General features: G+C 46.3%; 1 protein-coding gene across 2 annotated transcripts; it reads left to right on the top strand.

The window, feature by feature from the left end:
* The first annotated feature begins 134 nt into the window (after window positions 1-134).
* Window positions 135-13,395, top strand: LOC142880493 (monocarboxylate transporter 2-like). 2 transcript variants are annotated; one of them, XM_076014497.1, is made up of 5 exons: window positions 135-252; window positions 1,829-2,049; window positions 5,855-5,998; window positions 7,787-8,599; window positions 11,855-13,395. In XM_076014497.1, the coding sequence occupies exons 2-5, from the start codon at window positions 1,833-1,835 to the stop codon at window positions 12,049-12,051; spliced, it is 1,371 nt and encodes a 456-aa protein (XP_075870612.1). In that variant the 5' UTR covers window positions 135-252; window positions 1,829-1,832; the 3' UTR covers window positions 12,052-13,395. The 2 variants fall into 2 exon arrangements, with proteins under 2 accessions (XP_075870612.1, XP_075870611.1); XM_076014496.1 differs by lacking the exon at window positions 135-252 and adding an exon at window positions 297-631.
* The last annotated feature ends 10,293 nt before the right edge of the window (window positions 13,396-23,688 follow it).

Raw genomic sequence — 23,688 nt, 5'->3', positions numbered from 1 at the left:
CGGGCCACGGCTGTTCTCTGTGGTGATGCGTGATGACGGCAGGGATGCTAACAATGTGACTCGCCGTCTAAACAACATGCAAAAAAAAAAAAAAAAAAAAAAAAGGTTGTGGGTGCAGGTCCCATGATTGCAGGAACTGGTCGGAAGCCACCCTCGGGTCACCGGTGACTCACGTGAGCAGACGTTAAATAAAGCTGGAGCAGCAGCAGCAGCGGTGGTTCGTCAGAGGAAGTCGAGCGGCCGCGGAGAGAGGTGAGGTCTTCCCCACGTCTCTCTCTCTCTCTCTCTGTCTCTGTGAAGTGTTGCGGGCACCGATCCAGCAGATACGTGACGTCACCATATCCGTAACGTATACGTCACTACCCGCTGCTGTCCACGTGGGAGCATGTGTTGGCCCACTCCTTTTCTTTCTTCCGCTCATTCAAACGACTTCGCCTTCCTAAAAGTTCTACTGAGTTGACCGACCGACCGACGCTGCCCCTTCGACATACTACAATTCGTTTTTTTGTTTGTTTTTTAAGCGAAACGTTTGTTTTGATTTCATGGAGACTCTGAGTCTCTGAGAGTCGAGGCTGAAACTCCGCTTCGGAGGATGCAGAGCAGTTCCCAAGTGAACAACTGAAGGAAAGAAGTAAGCTCACATCCAGACCACATGCGCGGGTTTCATGTGTTTACCTTAGTTAACCTTTAGCTTTAGCTTTAGTGTGTATCGTTGAAAGATGTCCCCGCTGAAATAATCTCTAATTCTCCCCCCCCCTCCCCCCCATTCATTGATAATCAGAATATAAATTTACTTCAAAACAGGGTTGTCATGATATGCGGGTACACATAATCATAGTAAAGGTGTGTTTCTTAGAAAGTTTGTCATTAGTTGTTTTCACGACTGTGGACAAAAGAAGTGTTGTTTGTAGTATAATCGGACATGACAATTGCTTGACAGAAAGTATTAGGGTAATTGTTAGTGTGTGTGTGTGTGTGTGTGTGTGTGTGTGTGTGTGTGTGTGTGTGTGTGTGTGTGCGTGCGCGCGCGTTTGATGCCTTTATTTACCCTTGAGTACCTGATCGTCTGAAAAATAGGCTGTAAAAACAAGCAAACACAGGTATTATTAATTTGAAGTATAATTTCCCTTCCCAGTAGGTGTGAGGGAGGCTCCGTGCCATTTTACTCCCCTGACCTTGTACATTATGAAGAGCATGGGTGAAGTGTTGGGGCTGAATAGCCCCCCCCCCCCCCCACTCAAAGGAACTTCAAATGAAATGAGGTTTTCTTGAATGTCTTCCCGATGTGACTACGGCACAAATGCAAATGGAGTTAGGTTTTTGTAATTGTGTCAACCATTGTGTTGTTTTAGTTTTAATGTTTTTTGCATCACAAACCCCTTGTTAAAAAGAGACGCCTGTTATATGCCAATGTCTTTGGAAAGGCTGCTTGCGAAGTAACGTGTTCTTGAAGGGGTGTCCTGTTTCGCTGGGGTAGATTTCAGCCACTACCCTTTGTGACTTAATGCTAAGGATCAAGGGTCGAAGGCCAAAGGCCAAGGGTCAGGGGTACAACTCCAATATGGAACTGAGCCTAGGTCCTATTCCAAACATGGTTCTCTTGAGGTCGGAAATTGTGTTAATTATAATACTCACCTCATCTTCGAGGCCTTATGGTCTTTACTGAGGAGCAGGGAGGGCCATCAGTAAAATGACGACAAATCTCACTGTGGAAAAATTGTTGTTTTTTCTGGAAATCTAAATAATTTGTATTTAGTAAATTCGTCGAAACGGCGCGAGTGGTAGTTTTGACAATGTACTTAATCTTTGTTTTCCACTGCCCAAACAGGAACATGGCCCCTTCCCCTGCTGATGGGCTGGGTGTCAAACCTTTGGATGGAGGCTGGGGCTGGGTGGTGGTCTTCGGCGCCCACATTTCCATCGGGTTCGCCTACAGCATGCCCAAAGTCCTGCCCATTTTCTTCAAGGAGATCCAGGAAGACCTGGGGACCACCTCCAGCGAAATATCACTCATTTCCTCCATCATGCTTGCAGCCATCTATGGAGCCGGTAACTGGCCTCTAACACACACGCACACATATATATGTATATATATATATATACATATATATACATATATATATATATGTATATATATGTATTTATATATATATATATATATATATATATATATATATATATATATATATATATATATATATATATATATATATATATATATATATATATATATATATATGTATATATATATATATATATTTTTTTTTTAATGGTTCACTTAGAAGTTTTACGCTTAAGTTTCAATATTTAGACCTTGGATATACTTCAGCCCAGGAGAATGTATTTTGCTGCACTAGGCTTTGCGTAACATACGCCACACACAAGTTGAAGCCTTCTGGTCAACAACCAGTCACATGTCTCCGTAATCAGAGTCCAACACAAACAAAGCATATTACACAATCCTCCATATTTGAGTTCATGGTCCATCATTAATCCTCCTCCACCTTTTTGCTGAGGGGTTGTTGAATTAAGTTTGAACTTTGAGTGGGAACGCTGAAGAAGTGTTCAAATAGTATTTGTCTGGTTCGTCGCTGACTGCAAAACAGAGCATTAGATAAAAAGGCCGTCAGCTGCAATGACAAAAATTGTGCATGCGTTGTACCGTGACGTTATGATTAACAGAAACCGTCACCAGGAGGTAAAGTTCCTGTTTAACTTGCCATCCAGTTGTGACCTGGACGTCCTTGAAGGAGCTTGTGTTATCACACGGTATTATCATGCAGAAACTATGGAAGTGGAAGAGAACCAGAAAGACGAGTTTAGCCGTCTTGCTTTTGTTCACTGTTTAAAGGTTTTCAATGATAGATAGATAGTGGACTTTTGAGACTTGGGGAGAAAGGTTAAAGAAGACGATGTTTCCTCTCTTTGATTGGTCTTTGTGGTGTTATCGCTGACACACAGTCTGTGTCTTTGTTTGGGGGAACGAGCTGTGCCTCCCGCTGCCAAGTCATATCACCCCGACAAGCACGTTTGCAAAGGTGGGAACTGATAAAGATGGTTTGTTCATGATGATTGATGGCATATAGCTCCAGGGTCAAACGGTGCGATTCTTATTGTGCTTCTGAAAATGCACTGCCAAGGCGATTATATTTAACAACTTCCTGAGAGACCATTGCAGTCACTAAATAATATGTTAATATGCTGGCCAGACTATTACAATGTTGTTGGGACTCTGCGATAAAGTTTTGGGCTCCGGCTCGCTTCTGTTTGGCCGTGTTTGTGGCCTGCGTAAAGTGACGGACGCAGTGAGGACATGGAAACCGTTCAGTTTGACCCTTCTCACCCAGAATGACATTTCGGTCTTTCTGAGCTGCTGAAACGTTTCCACGATGCATTCCAATTGATTACTTGTTCTCATGTAAACACGCAGTGTTGGGTAACCTCAACAGATGAATGTGTTCCCAGGTAACTAAATGGGAAAAAAAAAAAAAAGCGAGAATTGAGATCACATGACCTGTAAAACAGGCACGTCCAACTAGTCATCTGCAGTGAGAAGGCCTGCAGGGCGAAACCGGCTCTTTTCTTTTCCTTTCTCGCAATGTCTTCCCTCGGCGCTCTGACACACTGAGTGCACATCCAGACAGTTGCTCCGACGCTGGTCCCGTGATCAGACCCGCACTCGAAATTGACACCAAACCTTCAGATAAAAAGTTGCTCTTTCAAAATACCGTAGAGGCCAGAATTATCAGCCGGGCCGCACCAAGGGGCCCCGCGTGCCAAGACACGCACAAAGACGAGCATTATTGTGGTGGAGCCTCATTGGGACCACATGCATGCAGTAAGACATTAAATAAATGGAGTTCACATGAGAGCAGCTGCCTCTGAAGCAACTTTGGGCGGCCTTGATAAGTGGCTGTGTGTCGGCACGCATTACTCACCTGACCTGCATTACGCTGCCTCTATTTATGACTGCTGCTCCACTGTATGTTGTAGCTTCTCCAGATGAAGCTACTGAGAAGACACTCTTGAAATGCGACTAAGGATTAAACATTACTAAGCAAGCAGTGCACTACATTTAACCTTGCCAATTAGTTGCCAACTGTGCAACATTAGCTGCATTTACATTACAGTTACAAAAAATTTGACACCGTGTAATTGTGATTTGCAGGTGTTTCCATTGAATGGTGTGAAGTGCATAAGCCGTAATTCTACGCAAATCCTCCTTTACCTAAAAAAAACTCTTGCTGTCATTGTTCAACCATTTCTCTAAAGCAGGAATTTCCACCATTTAATGAGTGTTCCTTCTGTGAAAACACACTTGGATCATATTTTGGTGTGGTGTGAAATCTGCAAAATTAATAAAATATCACAGCACAATATCTACAATCTGTGTGAGAAAACTGAACAGGAGATGATCTTAGATACCAGCCGAGTTTCATTCTTTGGCTGTTTTGCGTGCGGCTTCGCACGGTTTGCCACAAGATGAAAAAGTGCCGCGGAGGCCGAACGTGCGCCGCCCAGTGGCTCTTCTCCAAGGTGACGGGACAGCAAGGGTGTGCGACTCACCCGGGTTCGACTCGCCGGGGCCTTAGCGGTGAAATATTTCCCTCGGCCGACGCTCAGGCAGCGGGCTTCATCATATTGTCCTTGGCGAGGCCTCGGCAATGTCATCGGGCGGCGGATAGAGACAGGGGGAATATATCAGAGATGAGGTTCAGCACGCAGGGGTCTGACGGCGAATCCCACAGCGGGGGGGACGTGACAGCCTCCCGACGGAACCTCTGACTCAAGAAGTCCCAGTGATAAAGTTCTAATGGAGGCAGAAACGGTGGCAGCGCGGCGGACGCCCTGTTGTGACACACAGTGGCAGAGAGACGGATGATCCGTCTTTGACCCCGGCGGTCACATGTTTAACTTTATGAACAGCAGGATGGGTATTTTTATTTTGTGCATATGTGGCTGCAACACAAAAGCGGCCATTTGTTTGTCAAGCTATTTTTATTCTGTAAGAAACGGAGGTCACGCAGAAAAAAAGATTATTTCTTGGCTGTATATTTTACTGCATTGCCCTTTAAACGGTCAGTTGTTATTGGGAGGCAATGTGAAATGTTGGTAATAAAAAAAGTTTGAAATAAAAATGAAAAGCAGAATTTAAATCAGAAGAAAATCAGAAGAATATTTTTGGCTAGTAACTTGAATTATCCTGATGCCAGCTTGTACAGTAATACTGCAGTAAGTCATGATGCATTCCTGCAATAGTATTATCTGCTTTGTCTTGTAATGTGAATGGAATCTTTCCTGTGACTTGTGACGTCTGGTTTCTGCTCACTGTGTTTTTCAGTGATGGGTCAGAAATGTCCTTCTCAACACTGCCTCGATCATCCGGCACGTTTTAATAATCCTGGCACGCCCTCTTTTTTTTTTATTAGTTTGATCGATGATCTCTCCATTGTTTTTTTTTCTCCCCACCAAATGAGTCAAATTAATATGTTTTCAAACGATTGGTCTTTATGTCAAGACTGAGAGAAAGAAAAAAACCGTAACGCGGCGCTGCAATGTCACCAACTCGGGCAAGGTTACCAATGCATAGCGGAGCGACAGCATATAAAAGGGCTGTTTAATTGTTGATTGATCGCCGAGCGCCGTGTTTGACATTATCACGGCGAGAGCGTAATGAGTCACTGGTGCAGCCAACGCAAGCGAGCGGCGCCGCCACCTCACCCGCTGCCCTTGGTGCGAGAGGTGGCGCAGGTGAGCCGAGTCAAAGAGTCGGAGACTCACCGCAGCGCCGACTGTCGGTCTGATGACGGTTTCTCCACTCTGTCCTCGTCTTCTCTCCCCCTCCTGTTTGCAGGGCCCATCAGCAGCGTGCTGGTCAACCGCTACGGCAGCCGCCCGGTGGTCATTGCAGGGGGACTCATGTGCGGACTGTCCATCATGGCCGCGTCCTTCGGGAACTCCATCATTTTTCTCTACCTTTGCATCAGCGTCATCGGAGGTAACTTCCTTTCTTTTTTTGAATACACGACCAGGGCATCTTCTCATAACATTTATTCATTTTTTTATTTTTATTTTTTTTCTATCTTTACAACTTTCTACACTGAAACTGCAATGGCAATAGTCATGAGAATGAAAGAAAAGACATTAAATTCCAAGGGTGTCCAAACCTTTGACTGGTGGTGTATATGTGCTTTTTATGTCAATGCCGCCAGTCAGTTCTTTGTGCTGCTCGTTGAAGGGTTTGAAGACTGACCCGTCCAGAGACAACTTGATCATTAGATCCCTCTCGTGAAAGTGGAGAGAACCATTCAAGCAAATGGAATAATGAACTGACTTGCTTCATTACCACAATCACTCGCAACAAACTGGGAGCTTGTGAGTTTGTCTTTCTTGATATTTTATTTATGGCTTTTATTACTCTGTACTCCAAGGCCACGGCTCATCATATGTACAGAATAGAGATCAGTACAGATCAAACGTAAGCGCCAGTTTCTTCCTTAACAGCATTTAATCACTTCTTCTGAAACAGCCACTGATTGACTGACCCACAAACCTGCATTTTATCATTTGTCCAGCAGGGATCATCAAAAATGATACTGCAAAAATACAAACAATGGCTGAGTGACCCTGGAAAGGAGCCCTAATCTCAGACCTTTACAAAGATGCTCAGTTTTGTTGTTGGTCTGAATTGTAAAAAAACAAACAAACAAACAAACATAAAATTCGACCAATCATTCGGCTTCAAAACGGGTTTTGGGTGACGTTACGATGGCTCCTCCCATCTTTACATCCACTCAATGGCAGCGACACAATTGAAGGCCAGACCTGGTGTCCAAACCAGGCCACCCAGAGTGCTGCTGTGTATCTCAACACTTCCTACCGTTGGAAGCATGTGGCCGTTTTGCATTAACCCTCCATATCGCCTCCTGACTCCACTAATCCAAACATTAAGCTTCATTAAAAAGGTCCAGTGGCTGTCTGGCAGGCAGCGCTGCCCCGGTGCCCGGCATGTCGGCGTGCCACGACGCAGGGAAGCAGAGCGGGGCAACACATCTGCCCCGGGGCAGCGCACACGGCCCGACCGCTCGCTGAGCCTATTAATCCTCCGCAGTGGTCCTTGTCAGGCTAATGGGCCTCGCAGGGCGACGGCCGGCCCCGTGTGAAAACCACAATCGGAGCCTAGAGGGCAGTGTGGAGGAGGACTTCTTCTCTTTTAATTACCAGTCAGGGTCCAGTCCCTGTGCTGCGGCTTTGTATCTCAGACTGCTGCTGCTGCTGGTGCTAAGGTAACATAGCTCCCCAGCCCAATAGGACACCTCGGCTTTTACCTCATCAAGCAGAGTGGCAGACAGATGGAATCAGGCACACTGATGACATTGTCAACATATCGGTGGTTGAATTCAGGTTGCAGGTGTAGAGAGATGTAGAGAGGAGGTTGACTTGGAGAAGTTGGATGGCTTGCACCGTGAAAGCTCACTGACTTCTTCCTTCCTTCCTTCCTTCCCCCATCTCTCCTTTCTTTTTTCCCTTCCTTCCTTCCTTCCTTCCTTCCTTCGTCCTCCCTCCCTCCCATCTTTCCTTGCTTCCTTCTTCCCTCCCTTCGTTTCTCCCTCCGCTCCTTCCTTCCTCCCCTTCATTTCTCCCTTGCTTCCTCTCTTGCTGCCTTCCTTTCTTCCTTCCTTCCTCCCTTCCTCCCTCACTCCCTTCCTTCCATCTCCTCTCCCTTCCTTCCTTCCTCCGTCCTTCCTTCCTTCCTTCCTTCCCTTCCTCCCTCCCTCCCTCGCAGGCTGCGGACTCTCCTTCAACCTCAATGCGTCGGTCACCATCATCAGCAAGTACTTCCTGGTGCGGCGCCCCCTGGCCAACGGCCTGGCGATGGCCGGGAGCCCGGTGTTCCTGTGCTGCCTGGCGCCCCTCAACCAGTACCTGCAGGATGCGTTCGGCTGGAGGGGGAGCCTCCTCATCATCGGCGCCCTCGTCCTCAACTGCTGCGTGGCCGGGTCCCTGATGCGGCCCGTCGACGGGGCCTGCAAGACGTCCTCCGACACCCTGCAGGCTGGAGCGGACGAGGAGCAGACGCCCGACGCCGGGGCCAGTCCCTGCTGGGTGAAGAACGCCTGCAGCTTCTTGGACCTGTCCATCTTCAGGGACCGGGGCTTCGCCATCTTCCTGCTCGCCAACGTGATGTTCATCTTCGGCGCCTACTCCCCCTTCGTCTTCCTGTCGGACTACTCCATCAGCCGCGGGGTGGACGACTACTCGGCGGCGTACCTGCTCTCCATCATGGGCTTCGTGGACATGATCGTGCGGCCCAGCACCGGCCTGATAGCCAGCAGTAAGTGGGTCCGGCCGCGGATCCAGTACCTCTTCAGCTTCGCCATCATCCTGAACGGCGCGTGTCACTTGACCTGCCCGCTGATGACCAGCTACACGCTGCTGGTGGTCTACGTGGTCTTCTTCGGTCTGAGCTTCGGGATGGTCTTCGCCCTGATGTTCGAGTGTCTGATGGACCTGATGGGGAGCGAGCGCTTCCCCAGCGCCGTCGGACTCTTCACCATCATCGAGTGCTTCCCCGTCCTGGTTGGACCGCCCGTGGCAGGTAGGAGTTTTGCACTTTCAACAGCAGCGGGCTGGCTAGATATTCATTTTTGAAAAGATATCTTTTTCAAATCTTTTTTTCTCACTGAACTGAGAGACTGGAGAGAAAATGATTAACTGGCAGCCACACAAATACAATTTTGCTTTCCTTGTACGCAGGAGGAAAAAAAAAAATCAAATCCAGCCAATTATCTCACTTTAGTAGTATTAATAAACAAATCCAGCATATTTGTCTAGCAGTATTTGCTTCTTAGAATGGTACACATTTGAAGCGTCTCAATGCCCCCGGTCCTGAAAACAGTTGTGACTTTCAACTGCAGCCTGCAGCTGCCACAGTTGGAAACACCTTCATGGTTCTAACAAGCTTGTAATCAGAAGTCTATTGTTGTTGTTGCTATAAAAACCTTCTCGTATCTCAGAACAAAGGCAGAGAGACAGACAGACGGAGAGAAAGAAAGAGGTAAAGACAGTAGTTGCATTTCCATTCCAGTTTTCGCAAAATAAAAGCGATATTTCTAAAATCTCGACAAAGCACGATTGCGATTTGCAGGTGTTTCCACTGAATGGTGTGAAGCACATAAGCTGTAATTCTCGTTAAATCTCGTCCCGCGAGACCTCACTGTGAGGAGGATGGAGGTATAAAATTTCTCGCATAAATCTGCATTTCGATGTTGTTTGCTGTCAAGAATGGTTTTTATATTTTTCTCTTTGATTACTCGTAAAAAATGTTCAGTCTCCTCCTCCCGACCAAACAAAACACTTAATTTTCACTTGAAGTGAGCTGGTCACGTGACCCCGTACGTCACGTCCGCTGACATGTAAATGCGTGTTTCCATGACACTTTTGCGATCTACCTTTATATGGATACGTCTGAAAAACCACCTCATGAGAGCGTCCAAACCTTTTAGCCGTATTTGAGAGGTTTTTCCAAGTTTGGGTGTTTCCATTGCCAGTTTTTTATTGCAATATTTAGGTTTTGTGCGATTTTAGGGGTCATGAAAACGCAGCTACTGACTGGTAGGAAAGAAAAGTGTTGTCTTATTTTTTTAATTATAATTCAAGCAGTTTGTTTTTACAGACTTGACCATTAAGTTCTGTTCTGTTCACTCAGTGGGCGGAGTGACGGATACACTGCAGTTACATGATATTGATGATATTAAAGTGGAGTGAGGACAGCCAGCGCTGGCTGTCCTCCACATCGGTTGGCGAATGACTCCGAGATCTCAGCGGCGGGGTCGTTGCTACAGCAGGTGGCTGTGGCTTCGCGTTGCGGTCGAAGCCTCGCCGGCGGCGCCCTCAGAGGAGCCCGGCGTAAATGGCGAATATCGTCGCTAATTGTCCTCACTTTTGCGGCCCGCGAAAGGTTTCAGAAGAATATTCGGGACTTAACGATCATCTTCCTGTCTGGCGGACCCTTAATCAGCCACTGTGTTCTGGCGCCGCGCCAAAACTTTCCTGCCGCCTCCAACCTCCAGTTTTAATGAGGTGAAACTTTTCAGGCCCCGCAGTTTGTCTGGCGTGACGCCGTTCCGAGGCGCTCCTTCTTAAAGGGTAAATACGTGCGGTGTATTTACCTCCAGAGGGCTTTGTCGTAGCAAAAAAAAAGTAGTCTGACTCTCTCTGTTCAGCTCCCCAAAAAACCGCCGGGTCAGTCCAATTAGAAGGAAGCGCACTAAGTGGGTGTAATTAGCCTCTCGCTCCGGGTCTTTTATGATGTTCAGCTTTTAAACTCTCCGTCATTAAAGTCCTGTACCTGGGCCATAATTACCCCCTGAATACATTAGAATAGAAGGCAGCGGCGACGCCAGATGCGCTTAATTACTGCGCGAGTCAATCAAGGCGAGGCCGTCTTAATGGGAGCGATGGTCATCGACGTGCACGCGCCAAATGGGCGCCATCAATCAGAGAAGGGACGGACGGCGACCGCGCGGCCGAAGACGGCGGCGACGACTGGTGGACTGAGGGCGACTTGACGTGTTAGAGTTACAGCTTCCAATGGACTGTGATTTCTGAAGCAGTGAAGGAGCCTTCAGGCTGAACACCGCTGGGCCACTTAGTTACATTTCAAATCCCTCCTTGAGTCCCAGGAGGATCGAATCCAGCAGTGGGGTTGGATAAAATCGAACTGAATGGAGTGACAAAATAAATCTTCCAAAAAATACGCCCTTGCTTTGAAAGACCTGGATCATGCGTGTTGTCCAGTTTAAACTACAGCCTCTCTGCCGCAGCTGATTTTGTGAAGCTGCTTTTGCAAAGGAAAACCGTTCATTTCAGAAATCAGACGGCTCGTCTCATAGTAATTTTTTTGTTTCGAGGCCATTTGAAGGACCATGAGAGACGTAGATTCAGGCTCTTCTCCCAAGTAATGCGTCAACGAGAGCTTTTAACACAGAGAGTCGGAGGAGACTCGGGTCCATCGATCCCCGTCCGTCCGTCCCTCCGTCCGTCTGTCCGTCTGTCCAGCTGGTCCTGGTTAAGACTGCTGGAAAACCTAGAGGCTTCAATCTGATCCAAACTACATTTGTCACTTTCCGCAGAACTGGTGTGGGTATTTATGGCTGTGAGGACGCAGCCTCTCCTCTGATTCGTTTCACCAGCAGCTCCTCCAAATTGCCTTGGCCGAGGCGGCGGGGAGGCTGTTAACGGCCCCTCTGTCATTTCCGACATGGCTCTTCCTCCATTTGGCCCAGTGGTCACTGGCAGCCGCGTGAGCCAAATTTCAAGCCGCTCCTGCTCCCTCAGACTCCATCAGTGGACTGATGAAAATGTTTTTTTGAAAAAAACGGTTTTGTTTTATTTTTTCTTGTAAAATCATTTTTTTTTTTCCATAAAGGCACCACATTCAACCTGTTTTGAGATTTGTGTTTTCCATCCATGATTTAGGTCGAGCAGCTTCCCGTTAATATTGTTCCAAACAAACTTTGTAGACCTCCAGAAATACATTTGCATTTAGCCCTCTGTTTGAGTTTTAGCTTCCCACTAAAAGTGACACTGTTATAGATCTATAGACCTTCCATACGTTTGTAAAGAGCCTCAAATGAGATAGCTTAATACATAGATTAGGAAAATAAGGGCAGGGTTGACTTTTCCAGAAAATATTGATGAAACTGAATTTCATGGATTTCTTTTCAATTTCATGAGATCAAGTGAACAAGACCAACTAACAAGGAACTAAAATGTAAATTTTTTTTTTTTTTTATTTGAATTTTTGCCTGATGTGTTTTCATTAATGCCCAGTGTGCTCTTTCACACTCAGGGTTCTTGGTGGACATCTACCACAACTACGAGTACCTCTTCATCATGTGTGGCTCGGTGATCCTGACCGGCGGGGTCCTCGCCCTTCTCCTGAACCTCTGCCACTTCCACGCGCTGAGGAAAAAAGAAGAGGGAAAAAAGTCAAAGGGTGGCGGACCGAGCCAGAGCGACGCTGAGAAACAGGCGCAGGCGGAGTAGATCATGGAGGCGTCGGCGGAAGAGGCCAAAGAGACGGCTCGGCTGGAGAAGGAAGCCGACGCCCCCAAAGACGTCTGATTCTGCTCTCGGGCATCGATACACAGTGACTATTTAAATAGCCGGTGGCCGAAACGCACCTGTCAGGTGTCTCATCATGAAGCAATGTGCGAAAAGCGTTATTGACATGTTGGCTGGATTGTTCAATTTCGGTTCATTTTTCTTTTTTTATGAAGTGATTTCAAGGTTATATGGGCATCATTTCTACCTTCTGGTCAGCAGGTGTCGCTCTTGCCTCACTGTTGTATTTTATGGCCAGACTGTCACAACTAAGGCCGTTTGAGTTGAAATAGCAACACTAATCCTTCTACTAATAATAATAACAATGATAATGATGATGATAATATTAATGACTGCTCAGGAGGAATTTATGTGGCCTTGTTATTGCAAAGCATTAGTTTGACACTGTCCACGTGACTCTGAAGTTAGCTGTTAGCATTGGTTAGTACACACTAGCCCAGCCTATCGTGCAAGAAATGTGACTTTTTCACATCTTCCAGCCCGCAGTGCAGACAGCGGACCAATATTGACCCTCGTCAGGCTCCTTTGTTTGTCTGACTGTCTTTGGGACGGCGAGTCAGACGAACTTGCACGCTGCTCGTGTGTTGCTGTTACTTATACCAACCAAAAACCTCCGTGGTGGTAATGGCATGATATCAACTCGATGATGCTATTGGCTCGGAGAGCTGTAATGGTCATTTTTAACATTTTTGACACAGTATTTCTTTTACCATTAGAATATATTTATTTTTTTTCTACAAAAAATACAGAATCTCTGTGGATGTTTTTTAAAGATGTGTTTTGTTCAAATTCTTGTCTTTGCTACGTTCACTTCTAGTTTCTTCATCTTCATCTCAGGTTAATGTTCATTTTTTCATCCCTCCCATAGTTTCTTAGGTCTCCTGAAAATAAATAAGGGATGCCTCTGAAAGTGTTTGTGAATTATTTCAGAATAACTTTTCACTCCTTTCATTTGAAGCAGTCTTCAAATTTGGCAATCTTAAATTTTACGATCCATTTTTTTTAAAAATGCTTACATTTAAATTCTTTAGTGCCAACGAAAGGAAGGTTCCACAGCTTCTCAGTCTTTTGGGGAAAAAGAAGGGGCTTCTGTGAGCAGCATGTAGTTATAGTTGTAAAATTAAAGTAAGTTAATGTTGTCTTGATGACGCTTCAGTTTTTATCACAACTGGAGTTGTGAAATGAAAATAAATGGCACGAAAGCTTTTCCTCCAGGAAAACAGTCGTCCACAGTGTAAGATAGACATGTGAAATAAATCTCAGGAATGTAATATTAAAAAATAATTTCATCTGGTGTCTGTTGTGGTATAGCGGGAATGAGGATCAGTAAAAGGAGTGAAAAATTCAGCCACACACACACACGCACACACAAACCCAAAACAAACCCACCCGCCCTGAAAACTCTCGGCGAAGGTGATTATGTCCAATTTTCCATGACAATCGGATGACTGAGGAGCCTGTTGGAAAACGAGTCGGCAGCTTCAGGGTGTGAGCGCCTAATGAAGCAACGGCCAGATGTTCCAGGCTGCTGCTCTGAGCCACACACGACCCCCCCCTCCCCCTCCCCGCTTCCCACCCCCAGTCACATCAGCAAATCAGCAAGCCCATAAATTAAAAAAGACACAGGTCGCACACGTATGAAGTTTTGGCTCCTGCTGGGTGAGACGCGTGAAATCTGGGTCCTCCTGGGTGAGATGATGGAGGTCTGGGTCCTAGTGGGTGAGACGATGGAGGTCTGGGTCCTAGTGGGTGAGACCATGAAGGCGTCACATCAACCCTGCTGATCTTCCGAGGTCATTTGATGGACATTTGGACATTTGCGCCTTTGTTATTAACACTGTTGTTGGAAACATAAAAAAGTGTCCTTCTTGTTTGCTCTTTGAAGACTTTCGAGTTTTCAGCAAAGTCACGAAATACAGTGTGACCCCAGAGAAGCTGCACCGAATGAACTGAAAGAGGTTTCGCGACATGGATCAGGAGCTGCGGCGAAGTTAATTATCCACACGTTCATAAATTCGGCAGTTAATGAGCAGCTCCTCGCCATAACTCACCGTGTTTCCACGCACAGTTAAGTGCTGCTGCTGCTGGAACAGGCATTTTGACTGAACTGCTGTCCTTGTTTAAGGTCCAAGAGGAAGACAAGAACCGTCCGAAGACGGAAGTGTGTGTGCAATTTTCTTTTGTCTTTTTATTTATTTATTTATTTATTTTAGTAAAATGTTTTGGGATTTATTTGTATTGCTCGCCTGTGAAGGTTCTCAGTCATCCAGGTTTTAGAGAGGGGTTAAGTTGGGGCAACTGGACTTGTTCTTGTGATCTTGAAGTCGTTTCGTCTCTCATCCAAAAGGCTTCTTCAGTTCTGAAAAAGGGCTGGGAGAGTTCCAAGTAACTGATTGTTGATTGTTTTGTTTTTTTTCATTTGCAGTCTTGATTTGATTGGAGTAGGAAGGAATCCAGAGCGACGTTCATTGGATAATTGTTGACTGCTAACTGGGTTATGATGCAAACAGCTCCCAGGTTCTGGCAGCGTTCTTCATCCTGGAGAACTTCTCTGTCTTCCTCACAAAGTTAAACTGCAGCTTCCCCACCAGTCATAGATGTCCTGTTTGCACACAATCCCTCAGAATTTTAGTTAATTATTAGGGTCTCTGGTCTATTTAGTTTTGCTAGGATACATAAATCATCTTGGGGGTTTTGGGGGGGGCTGAGGGAGGGGCACCTATAACAATTGTTTGATCCTGGGAAAGCAGAAGGCCGAGAGGAGGAATGAGTGGAGAGCTGACAGGACTGTAAACAGACTGGGTCACACAAAGTAAAAATGGGGCATTTAGTTCTTGGGGAGGTTTGAAGGAAACCTCCTTCCATCCATCACTGCTGCCTGTGTCCTGTCCAGCCAGCAGCCCGGCTAATGAAAGTAATTTAACGTACATCTATAATTAATACACTCTCTTTGGGCGGTGTGGCCGGGCTGAGCAGGGTGATGAAGTGTGTTTATTGTGTGTGTGTGTGTGTGTGTGGGTGGCACGGGGCTGCTGACACAGTAATTCACCAGCCGTCACTCCAACAGCGCGGAGGTCACTCCGGTGCAGCTATATAGGGCACTGATGGCTCCGACACTCCCACAGGTCCGGAGGGAAAGTAGGTTTTTGTTCTTTTTCATGTCGGCCAGTGTCTTTTTCTTTTTTTTGGAGTCTGTTTTTCCATCTGAGCCTGGTGGAGGAAGATGCAGCACGTCTCGCCGCCACTGATCCCCTTCCACATGTTCCATTGTGTCTCGTCTTCTGTCGTTTCAAGCCAACACAGATGTATGTATGTATACTACTTGATGGTCACGCATCTATCCCATCTTGGGTTGATCAGTAGATAGGACCCTAACCCCACCCCAACCCTAACCCTAACCCCAGCCCCCAGCCCCCACTGTCCTATGATAGTTCAGCATGAAACTGAATGATGACACACAAAATCACAACACGTCCGAAAACTGAACAAAAGTCACACTAAACACTGTCATTCATTTTCAGGGGTATAAACATGTAAAGTTCCAGGTCAAGCCAAATCTCACTCGATGACTGTTCTATGATAGTTTGGCATGAAAAAGCAATGAAGAGAACAAAATGTCACCATGTCCAAAAATGGAAAAAAAAATAAAAAAAGTAGACTTTTTTTTCAGGGTCCAAAAATTGAAATGCTCAGATCAGCCTGAGGTGTATTCATACCTCAGTCATGCGTAGAATAGGCATAGAACAGGAACAAAATATTTGGTAAACTCCAGTTGCCCACACACTAAACAGAAATTGAAACAGAAATAGGGAATTTACCTTCTCGATTGCTTTGCCAATCTTTGTCAACCCAGCAGGAGGTGAAACACCGAGGCCATCACACTTTGTCACCGGTCCCCGCTGAAGACGGCCTGGAAGAAAGAATGCAAGATCTCAACATCGGAACAAGATGTCAAGCTGTAATTTTTCTTTCAGAGGGGTCAAAAATGTAAAGCCCGAAAATCACAGGAATGACTGTTCAACCAATTTAGTATGAAAAAGGAGGAGAGAGAACAAAATGTCAACATAACAAAGGCAGCTGCAACTGTGCGCTTCACTGTTGGCGAAAAAGAAATTGGTTGAAGCGAAGAAGGGAGAAAATTCATTCAAATGTTCGCTCATTTGTTGGCCTGCGTCCGCGCAAACCCATTTGAAAACGCCTCGGCTGAGCTTGAGCTTGTAAGGATGGATGAGCGTGTTTTCACACTCTCGGTGACGACCCGCGGCTCTCCAAGGTTACCGCCCTTCCCCCCCCCCCCTCTCGCTGGCTGCTAAACTCCCTTCCTCCCTCGTCTGTCTGGCCCTTTATTCCCTCCGTTCTGCCCTCCACCTTCAAGAAAAGTGAATTTGGGATTCAGGATGTCCCCCTTCTCTCATTCTCTCTCCCTCCCTCTCCCCTTTTCTTCTTTCCGAGGGCGGCCGGCTTTGCACAAACACAGTTCAAACCTGGCTGCCCTCAGCGCTGTCTCCTTTTGAAACTCTTTGCTCTTTGAATACGCCCCGTTTGAAGAGGATGCCCTCTGCATTTCTTTAACGCAGTCGCCCGAGCGAGCTCACGCCTCCTGCATTTATGCGCAAACGTGCGCGCACGCACACGTGGGAAATATCATCTCATGTGCACACACAGAAGCTGCGTTGCATGGACACACACACACACACACGCATGTGTGTGTGTGTGTGTCAGTCTCCAGCCTGGCCAGACCAAATTCCTTGGACACTTTGAACCCACATTCCCGAATCTCGTCTCTTCTTCTCTTCCTCCACGGCTCCATGTATATGCATGAGGCCTCGCTCCAGCTGCTGGCTGCTCTCCAGTAACGCTCACCTCGGGTTAAACTACTAACATGCATCTTTCATACCTCTCATCCGCCTGCGCATGTGTGTTTGTGTGCGTGTGTGCTCTCTCGTGTGTTGCGGTCTTCCCCCGAATTACATTTTAAAAGGCACTGCTCGCTCAAATTACAGCTATTTACGGGCCTTCATATTTTTTCTATTGATATATAGATTTGTTTAGGGAAGCCAGACTCGCTCGACTCTTTGACCTCTGGTGGCACTTGATTCAAGTGCAAACAAGTGACTGGAAGACTGAAAAGTGCTTGAACGGACGGAGGGAACCTCAGGGAGAAGCAGCAGAGGAAGCCATGAAAGAGGGAGAAATGACTCCACCCCCCTAAAAATAATCTGAATTAAAATAAATTGACTGATGGATAAAAACACGTGTCTTTAAATTAAAAAGTCTGTTATTCCCTTTATTTGATTGCACCACTTTGCTCCAGCGTCTCGTTAACTTAAATTTAATTTTCATTTTGGTTTCTGGCCTTTATCATTGTTTTCATAGACTAAAAGACCATAACTGAAAAATCTACAATAGAAAGACTTGCTATGAATCTTGTCGTCCTGTCAGCCATTTTAAAGGCGGAAAAATGCTTTTTGGGCCCATGGCATTTTTTTTCTGCAGTACCTCGAGTGGCCAGTTGGAAAAATCGGATTGCCGCCATATTGCCAGTCCGGTATCCAGTTCTTATAATACCTCCATGTGGCCAGCAGTAGAAATGAAGAGTTCCTAGTTCCTACTTCCTACTTCCTACTTCCTACTTTCTACTTCCTACTCAGAGGTAACAGACTCTGGGAGCCAGACGGCCAATTCCCATTTCCCTGTGCTTGGTGTCCCTCCCTCTGCTGTGTGTGTTTAAGGTTTTGTCAACAGATGTGTCGCGGGTCAGCAGGTGAGTGGACTCTGCCAGGTGAGCGGCCAAATGTCTGATTTTAATGGGCAGCATATGGAGGCGGAGACTGATGAGCGCGAGGCGGCCGCTGACAACTGCTGAGTCGTCTGTCGCCGCCGACCTCTGGCCCCCCGAGCAGCGAATTAGAGGACACCTTCGTCCAGCAGGCCTGGTGCACGCACGCACGCACGCACGCACACACGCACACACACACACACACACACACACACACACACACACACACACACACTTTTCACATTTTGGCCTTTGCCACCACAGAGAAACAGGAACAAATGCCAAGAACACATAGCAAAACAGAAATAAAAAAAGTTTACATTTCTTTATTTATTCAGGTGCCTCCTTGAAATTGTGTTCATTGACTCACTGAGCCTGTTTATATTGTATGTGTGTGTGTGTGTTTTTAAACACATATATACACATATATTATTTGAAAGTTTATTTATATTTTTATCTACTGACATATTTATTCTTTCTTTCATTACTGAGTTATTTATTATTTTGCAATATAGTCAAAAATAAACTGTATGTCATTTCATTACATTTAATTGCAGTTAAGCTTTTTATAGTTAAAATGTTATATGTAAAGATCAGAATTATCCGTTCATCTACTAGACATATGTTTTTTTTTATAAATTATGATGGTGAAGATTATTATTATTATTATTGCATTATATTGTGGAATATAATTCAAAAGGATTTTGTTGTAGTTCTTTAACAACTCATAATTTATTTGCTGAATGTTAGAGTTGTCAAAGACAAGGAGATTTAGTACGCACATGCACGTACACACACACGCACGTACACACACGCTGAGCTTTAGCAGCTTTTACCTTCATTCAATTAAATATCTCTAAAGTCCATTTTACTCTCCTTTAAAAACACGTTTACAGTTTTGTACTAGAGATGCTGTTTCTGTTGACCTGCAAATAACTTGAGTGAGTTAGACGGATTAGACAAGCCTGAGTTAGTGGCTAGCTGGGTGGCACAGAAACAAGGACCTGCAAATTTAGATATTTAAAAGTTAAATCCTAATCCCTCCTCCGAGATTATTCCCTGCATCATTTCCTTGTGTTTCACTGACCCAGTGACCTCTGACTCAGAGAGCCCAGATTTTGCAGTCCAGTTTGTGACGATGACGCTTGGACTGGGGATGTTTAATTAGCTGCTGCTCCCTGTGGAGCAGCTTTTTATGACATCAATATGTCATCAGCTGCATCAGGACTGACTGTCAGGTCACTGTGGACGGCCTGAATGGATGGAGGAGCGAATGAATGAACGCATCTGTTTGGACCCGACTGTCTGCGGGCGGCCGAGCCAGCTGGTTAGGTTTGGTTGGTGTGTGTGTTTGTGTGTTTGTGTATGCGTGTGTGCCAGGAACACTTAGACATGCCAAAGCTCTGTGAATGGCTGCAAGGCTGCTATATAAATGGTGATAGGTGAGACACACACACGCCAAAATATTTGTGCTGCAGGTATTTTAGTGCTCCCTGTGAAGCAAGCAAACAGAGGTATTTTTGTGAGTCTGTGTGCGTGCAAAAGTGTTGGAAAGGTGACTTTGTTGTGTTCCTCAGTGGCTGCACCGGGGCTTCCTTCGAGCTCACAAATCAGACTTCCTCATTTATTCTCTCCAACACACACTGAACATCTTCTAACACACAAAATAGCCCTGGTGTCAGAGGATGGAGCCCGCTAACGGCACACATGGCAATGCAACACAGATGCAACGAGCGTGTGCAAGATTTTCTCCACCGTCTGTCAGAAATGACAAGATCAGAACGCCAGATGTGGTGAAGCGCTGAAGCTGATCAAGCAATTCCCGGGTTTTCCCCGTCCCAAAGGCATCTGCTGTGCATGAGTCATGGAATCGCAGTTAAATTAAATGTTTGCAACATCGGACCTGCAGCGGCGATGCAGCCAGGGGACCAGATCCAGGTCTTTGTAAAGTGACGTCATTGACTGAAAACACAGCAGAGCCGTGCAACGACCGGAGCTGTCAATGACGGATTATGACCTCACTCATGTTGTGAGTCCGGTGTGTCTCCTTGACGAGTCCGCGCAGTCAGCGGCCTTATTCACAGCCAGTCACTCTTCCACCCTGAACCCGGGCGACCCCCGTGCGTGGATGGCAGCGCGGTGTTGTTTCACCCGCTGCCTGCTGTGTGGCCCTGCAGGTGATCGATCACATTTTTATGAGAGCGATGTAGAAGCCGAGCCACAGTAATTGGCACGGCGCTTTGTGTTTCTTTGTTTTTGTATTATTCCTCCTCCTCCTTCTCCTCGGCGTGTTTGATGTATGTCCCCACTCACACTCGGGCCGGATGATTTAGGGAAGCAATTCCGGACTTGCTGGGGAACGGCTGACGGAGCGGCTTTGCCACCAGCAGAGGTCAGTGTTGCTCCACTGATGAGTTTGGCGGCGCCTCCCCCTCTGTTTTCAGCCTGCACCGTCTCACTCTTCGCATCCATCTGGTGATTTAGAAGCTACACGCAATCATATCACAGTTGTGTCCATGTTCTATTTTGTAAGTAGTGCGAAGCAATCTGCCAAAGTGACGTACTGGACTGGGGAGGACTGCAATACAGACTTCTATTGGAGTGTTGGTTTGTGAATATCCCTTTAACTTTATATTATATTTTATATTTAGACTCAAAAAATTGAAATACGACGCTGAAGTTGGCACCACATTCGCCAAGGTAATTCTTAGGTATCGATTCCACCTGAAAAAAAATTCCGCAATTTTACCGCGAGATGGCTGTGCTTATCCCAACACTTTTCAACATATAAAATTCAGTGAATCATTATGTCTATGTTGAGGTGGATTTCCCCCCCAAGATTATACAGTAGAAATGGACATATGAGGTAGCATTATAAAGAGTAGGAGCTCGACTATGATGATCAGTTGACATATTTTATGGGAAATAATTTTTGGTCTTTTTGGGGGACTTCAAAGTTGACAATTTTGCCATTGACATTATTATATTTTTCAGTTTTTCAGGTGAATTATTTCAGAGACGATAAAGTAGAAATGGTCATGTGAGGTATCATTGTAAAGCATGGGAGCTCTACTATCAGAATCCATTGACATATTTCACGGGAAATCATTTTTGGCCTTTTGGGGGGACTACCGTGATGTCAATGGCAAAGTTGTCAACTTTGAGGAACCCCGAAACCCTAACCCTAACCCTAGTTCCAAGCTTATCGTTAACCCTAATTCAATGCAAGTCTATGGGGTGAAATTTCAACTTTGTCCTAGAGACATGGGGCCACTTGCTTTTTCATCAGGAGCCCCCAAGGAGCGCCCACACCAAATCTGGGACTTCTAGCACTTGAGGAAGCCCGAAACCCTAACCCTAACCCTAACCCTAACCCTAGCTTCAGGCTTATCGTTAACCCTAATTCAATGCAAGTCTATGGGGTGAAATTTCAACTTTGTCCTAGAGACATGGGGCCACTTGCTTTTTCATCAGGAGCCCCCAAGGAGCGCCCACGCCAAATCTGGGACTTCTAGCACTTGAGGAAGCCCGAAACCCTAACCCTAACCCTAACCCTAGCTTCAGGCTTATCGTTAACCCTAATTCAATGCAAGTCTATGGGGTGAAATTTCAACTTTGTCCTAGAGACATGGGGCCACTTGCTTTTTCATCAGGAGCCCCCAAGGAGCGCCCACGCCAAATCTGGGACTTCTAGCACTTGAGGAAGCCCGAAACCCTAACCCTAACCCTAACCCTAGCTTCAGGCTTATCGTTAACCCTAATTCAATGCAAGTCTATGGGGTGAAATTTCAACTTTGTCCTAGAGACATGGGGCCACTTGCTTTTTCATCAGGAGCCCCCAAGGAGCGCCCACGCCAAATCTGGGACTTCTAGCACTTGAGGAAGCCCGAAACCCTAACCCTAACCCTAACCCTAACCCTAGCTTCAGGCTTATCGTTAACCCTAATTCAATGCAAGTCTATGGGGTGAAATTTCAACTTTGTCCTAGAGACATGGGGCCACTTGCTTTTTCATCAGGAGCCCCCAAGGAGCGCCCACGCCAAATCTGGGACTTCTAGCACTTGAGGAAGCCCGAAACCCTAAACCTAACCCTAACCCTAGCTTCAGGCTTATCGTTAACCCTAATTCAATGCAAGTCTATGGGGTGAAATTTCAACTTTGTCCTAGAGACATGGGGCCACTTGCTTTTTCATCAGGAGCCCCCAAGGAGCGCCCACGCCAAATCTGGGACTTCTAGCACTTGAGGAAGCCCGAAACCCTAACCCTAACCCTAACCCTAACCCTAGCTTCAGGCTTATCGTTAACCCTAATTCAATGCAAGTCTATGGGGTGAAATTTCAACTTTGTCCTAGAGACATGGGGCCACTTGCTTTTTCATCAGGAGCCCCCAAGGAGCGCCCACGCCAAATCTGGGACTTCTAGCACTTGAGAAAGCCCGAAACCCTAACCCTAACCCTAGCTTCAGGCTTATCGTTAACCCTAATTCAATGCAAGTCTATGGGGTGAAATTTCAACTTTGTCCTAGAGACATGGGGCCACTTGCTTTTTCATCAGGAGCCCCCAAGGAGCGCCCACGCCAAATCTGGGACTTCTAGCACATGAGGAAGCCTGAAACCCTAACCCTAACCCTAACCCTAACCCTAGCTTCAGGCTTATCGTTAACCCTAATTCAATGCAAGTCTATGGGGTGAAATTTCAACTTTGTCCTAGAGACATGGGGCCACTTGCTTTTTCATCAGGAGCCCCCAAGGAGCGCCCACGCCAAATCTGGGACTTCTAGCACTTGAGGAAGCCCGAAACCCTAACCCTAACCCTAACCCTAACCCTAGCTTCAGGCTTATCGTTAACCCTAATTCAATGCAAGTCTATGGGGTGAAATTTCAACTTTGTCCTAGAGACATGGGGCCACTTGCTTTTTCATCAGGAGCCCCCAAGGAGCGCCCACGCCAAATCTGGGACTTCTAGCACATGAGGAAGCCTGAAACCCTAACCCTAACCCTAACCCTAACCCTAGCTTCAGGCTTATCGTTAACCCTAATTCAATGCAAGTCTATGGGGTGAAATTTCAACTTTGTCCTAGAGACATGGGGCCACTTGCTTTTTCATCAGGAGCCCCCAAGGAGCGCCCACGCCAAATCTGGGACTTCTAGCACTTGAGGAAGCCCGAAACCCTAACCCTAACCCTAACCCTAACCCTAGCTTCAGGCTTATCGTTAACCCTAATTCAATGCAAGTCTATGGGGTGAAATTTCAACTTTGTCCTAGAGACATGGGGCCACTTGCTTTTTCATCAGGAGCCCCCAAGGAGCGCCCACGCCAAATCTGGGACTTCTAGCACATGAGGAAGCCTGAAACCCTAACCCTAACCCTAACCCTAACCCTAGCTTCAGGCTTATCGTTAACCCTAATTCAATGCAAGTCTATGGGGTGAAATTTCAACTTTGTCCTAGAGACATGGGGCCACTTGCTTTTTCATCAGGAGCCCCCAAGGAGCGCCCACGCCAAATCTGGGACTTCTAGCACATGAGGAAGCCTGAAACCCTAACCCTAACCCTAACCCTAACCCTAGCTTCAGGCTTATCGTTAACCCTAATTCAATGCAAGTCTATGGGGTGAAATTTCAACTTTGTCCTAGAGACATGGGGCCACTTGCTTTTTCATCAGGAGCCCCCAAGGAGCGCCCACGCCAAATCTGGGACTTCTAGCACTTGAGGAAGCCCGAAACCCTAAACCTAACCCTAACCCTAGCTTCAGGCTTATCGTTAACCCTAATTCAATGC

The sequence above is a fragment of the Nelusetta ayraudi genome, unplaced genomic scaffold (assembly GCF_046127955.1).
Source record: "Nelusetta ayraudi isolate G7.1 ecotype Tasmania unplaced genomic scaffold, CSIRO-AGI_Nayr_v1 ptg000168l, whole genome shotgun sequence".
Classification (NCBI taxonomy): Eukaryota; Metazoa; Chordata; class Actinopteri; order Tetraodontiformes; family Monacanthidae; genus Nelusetta; species Nelusetta ayraudi.
The sequence above is the reverse complement of the archived record's forward strand: the minus strand, read 5'-3'. Positions and strand labels throughout refer to the sequence as shown.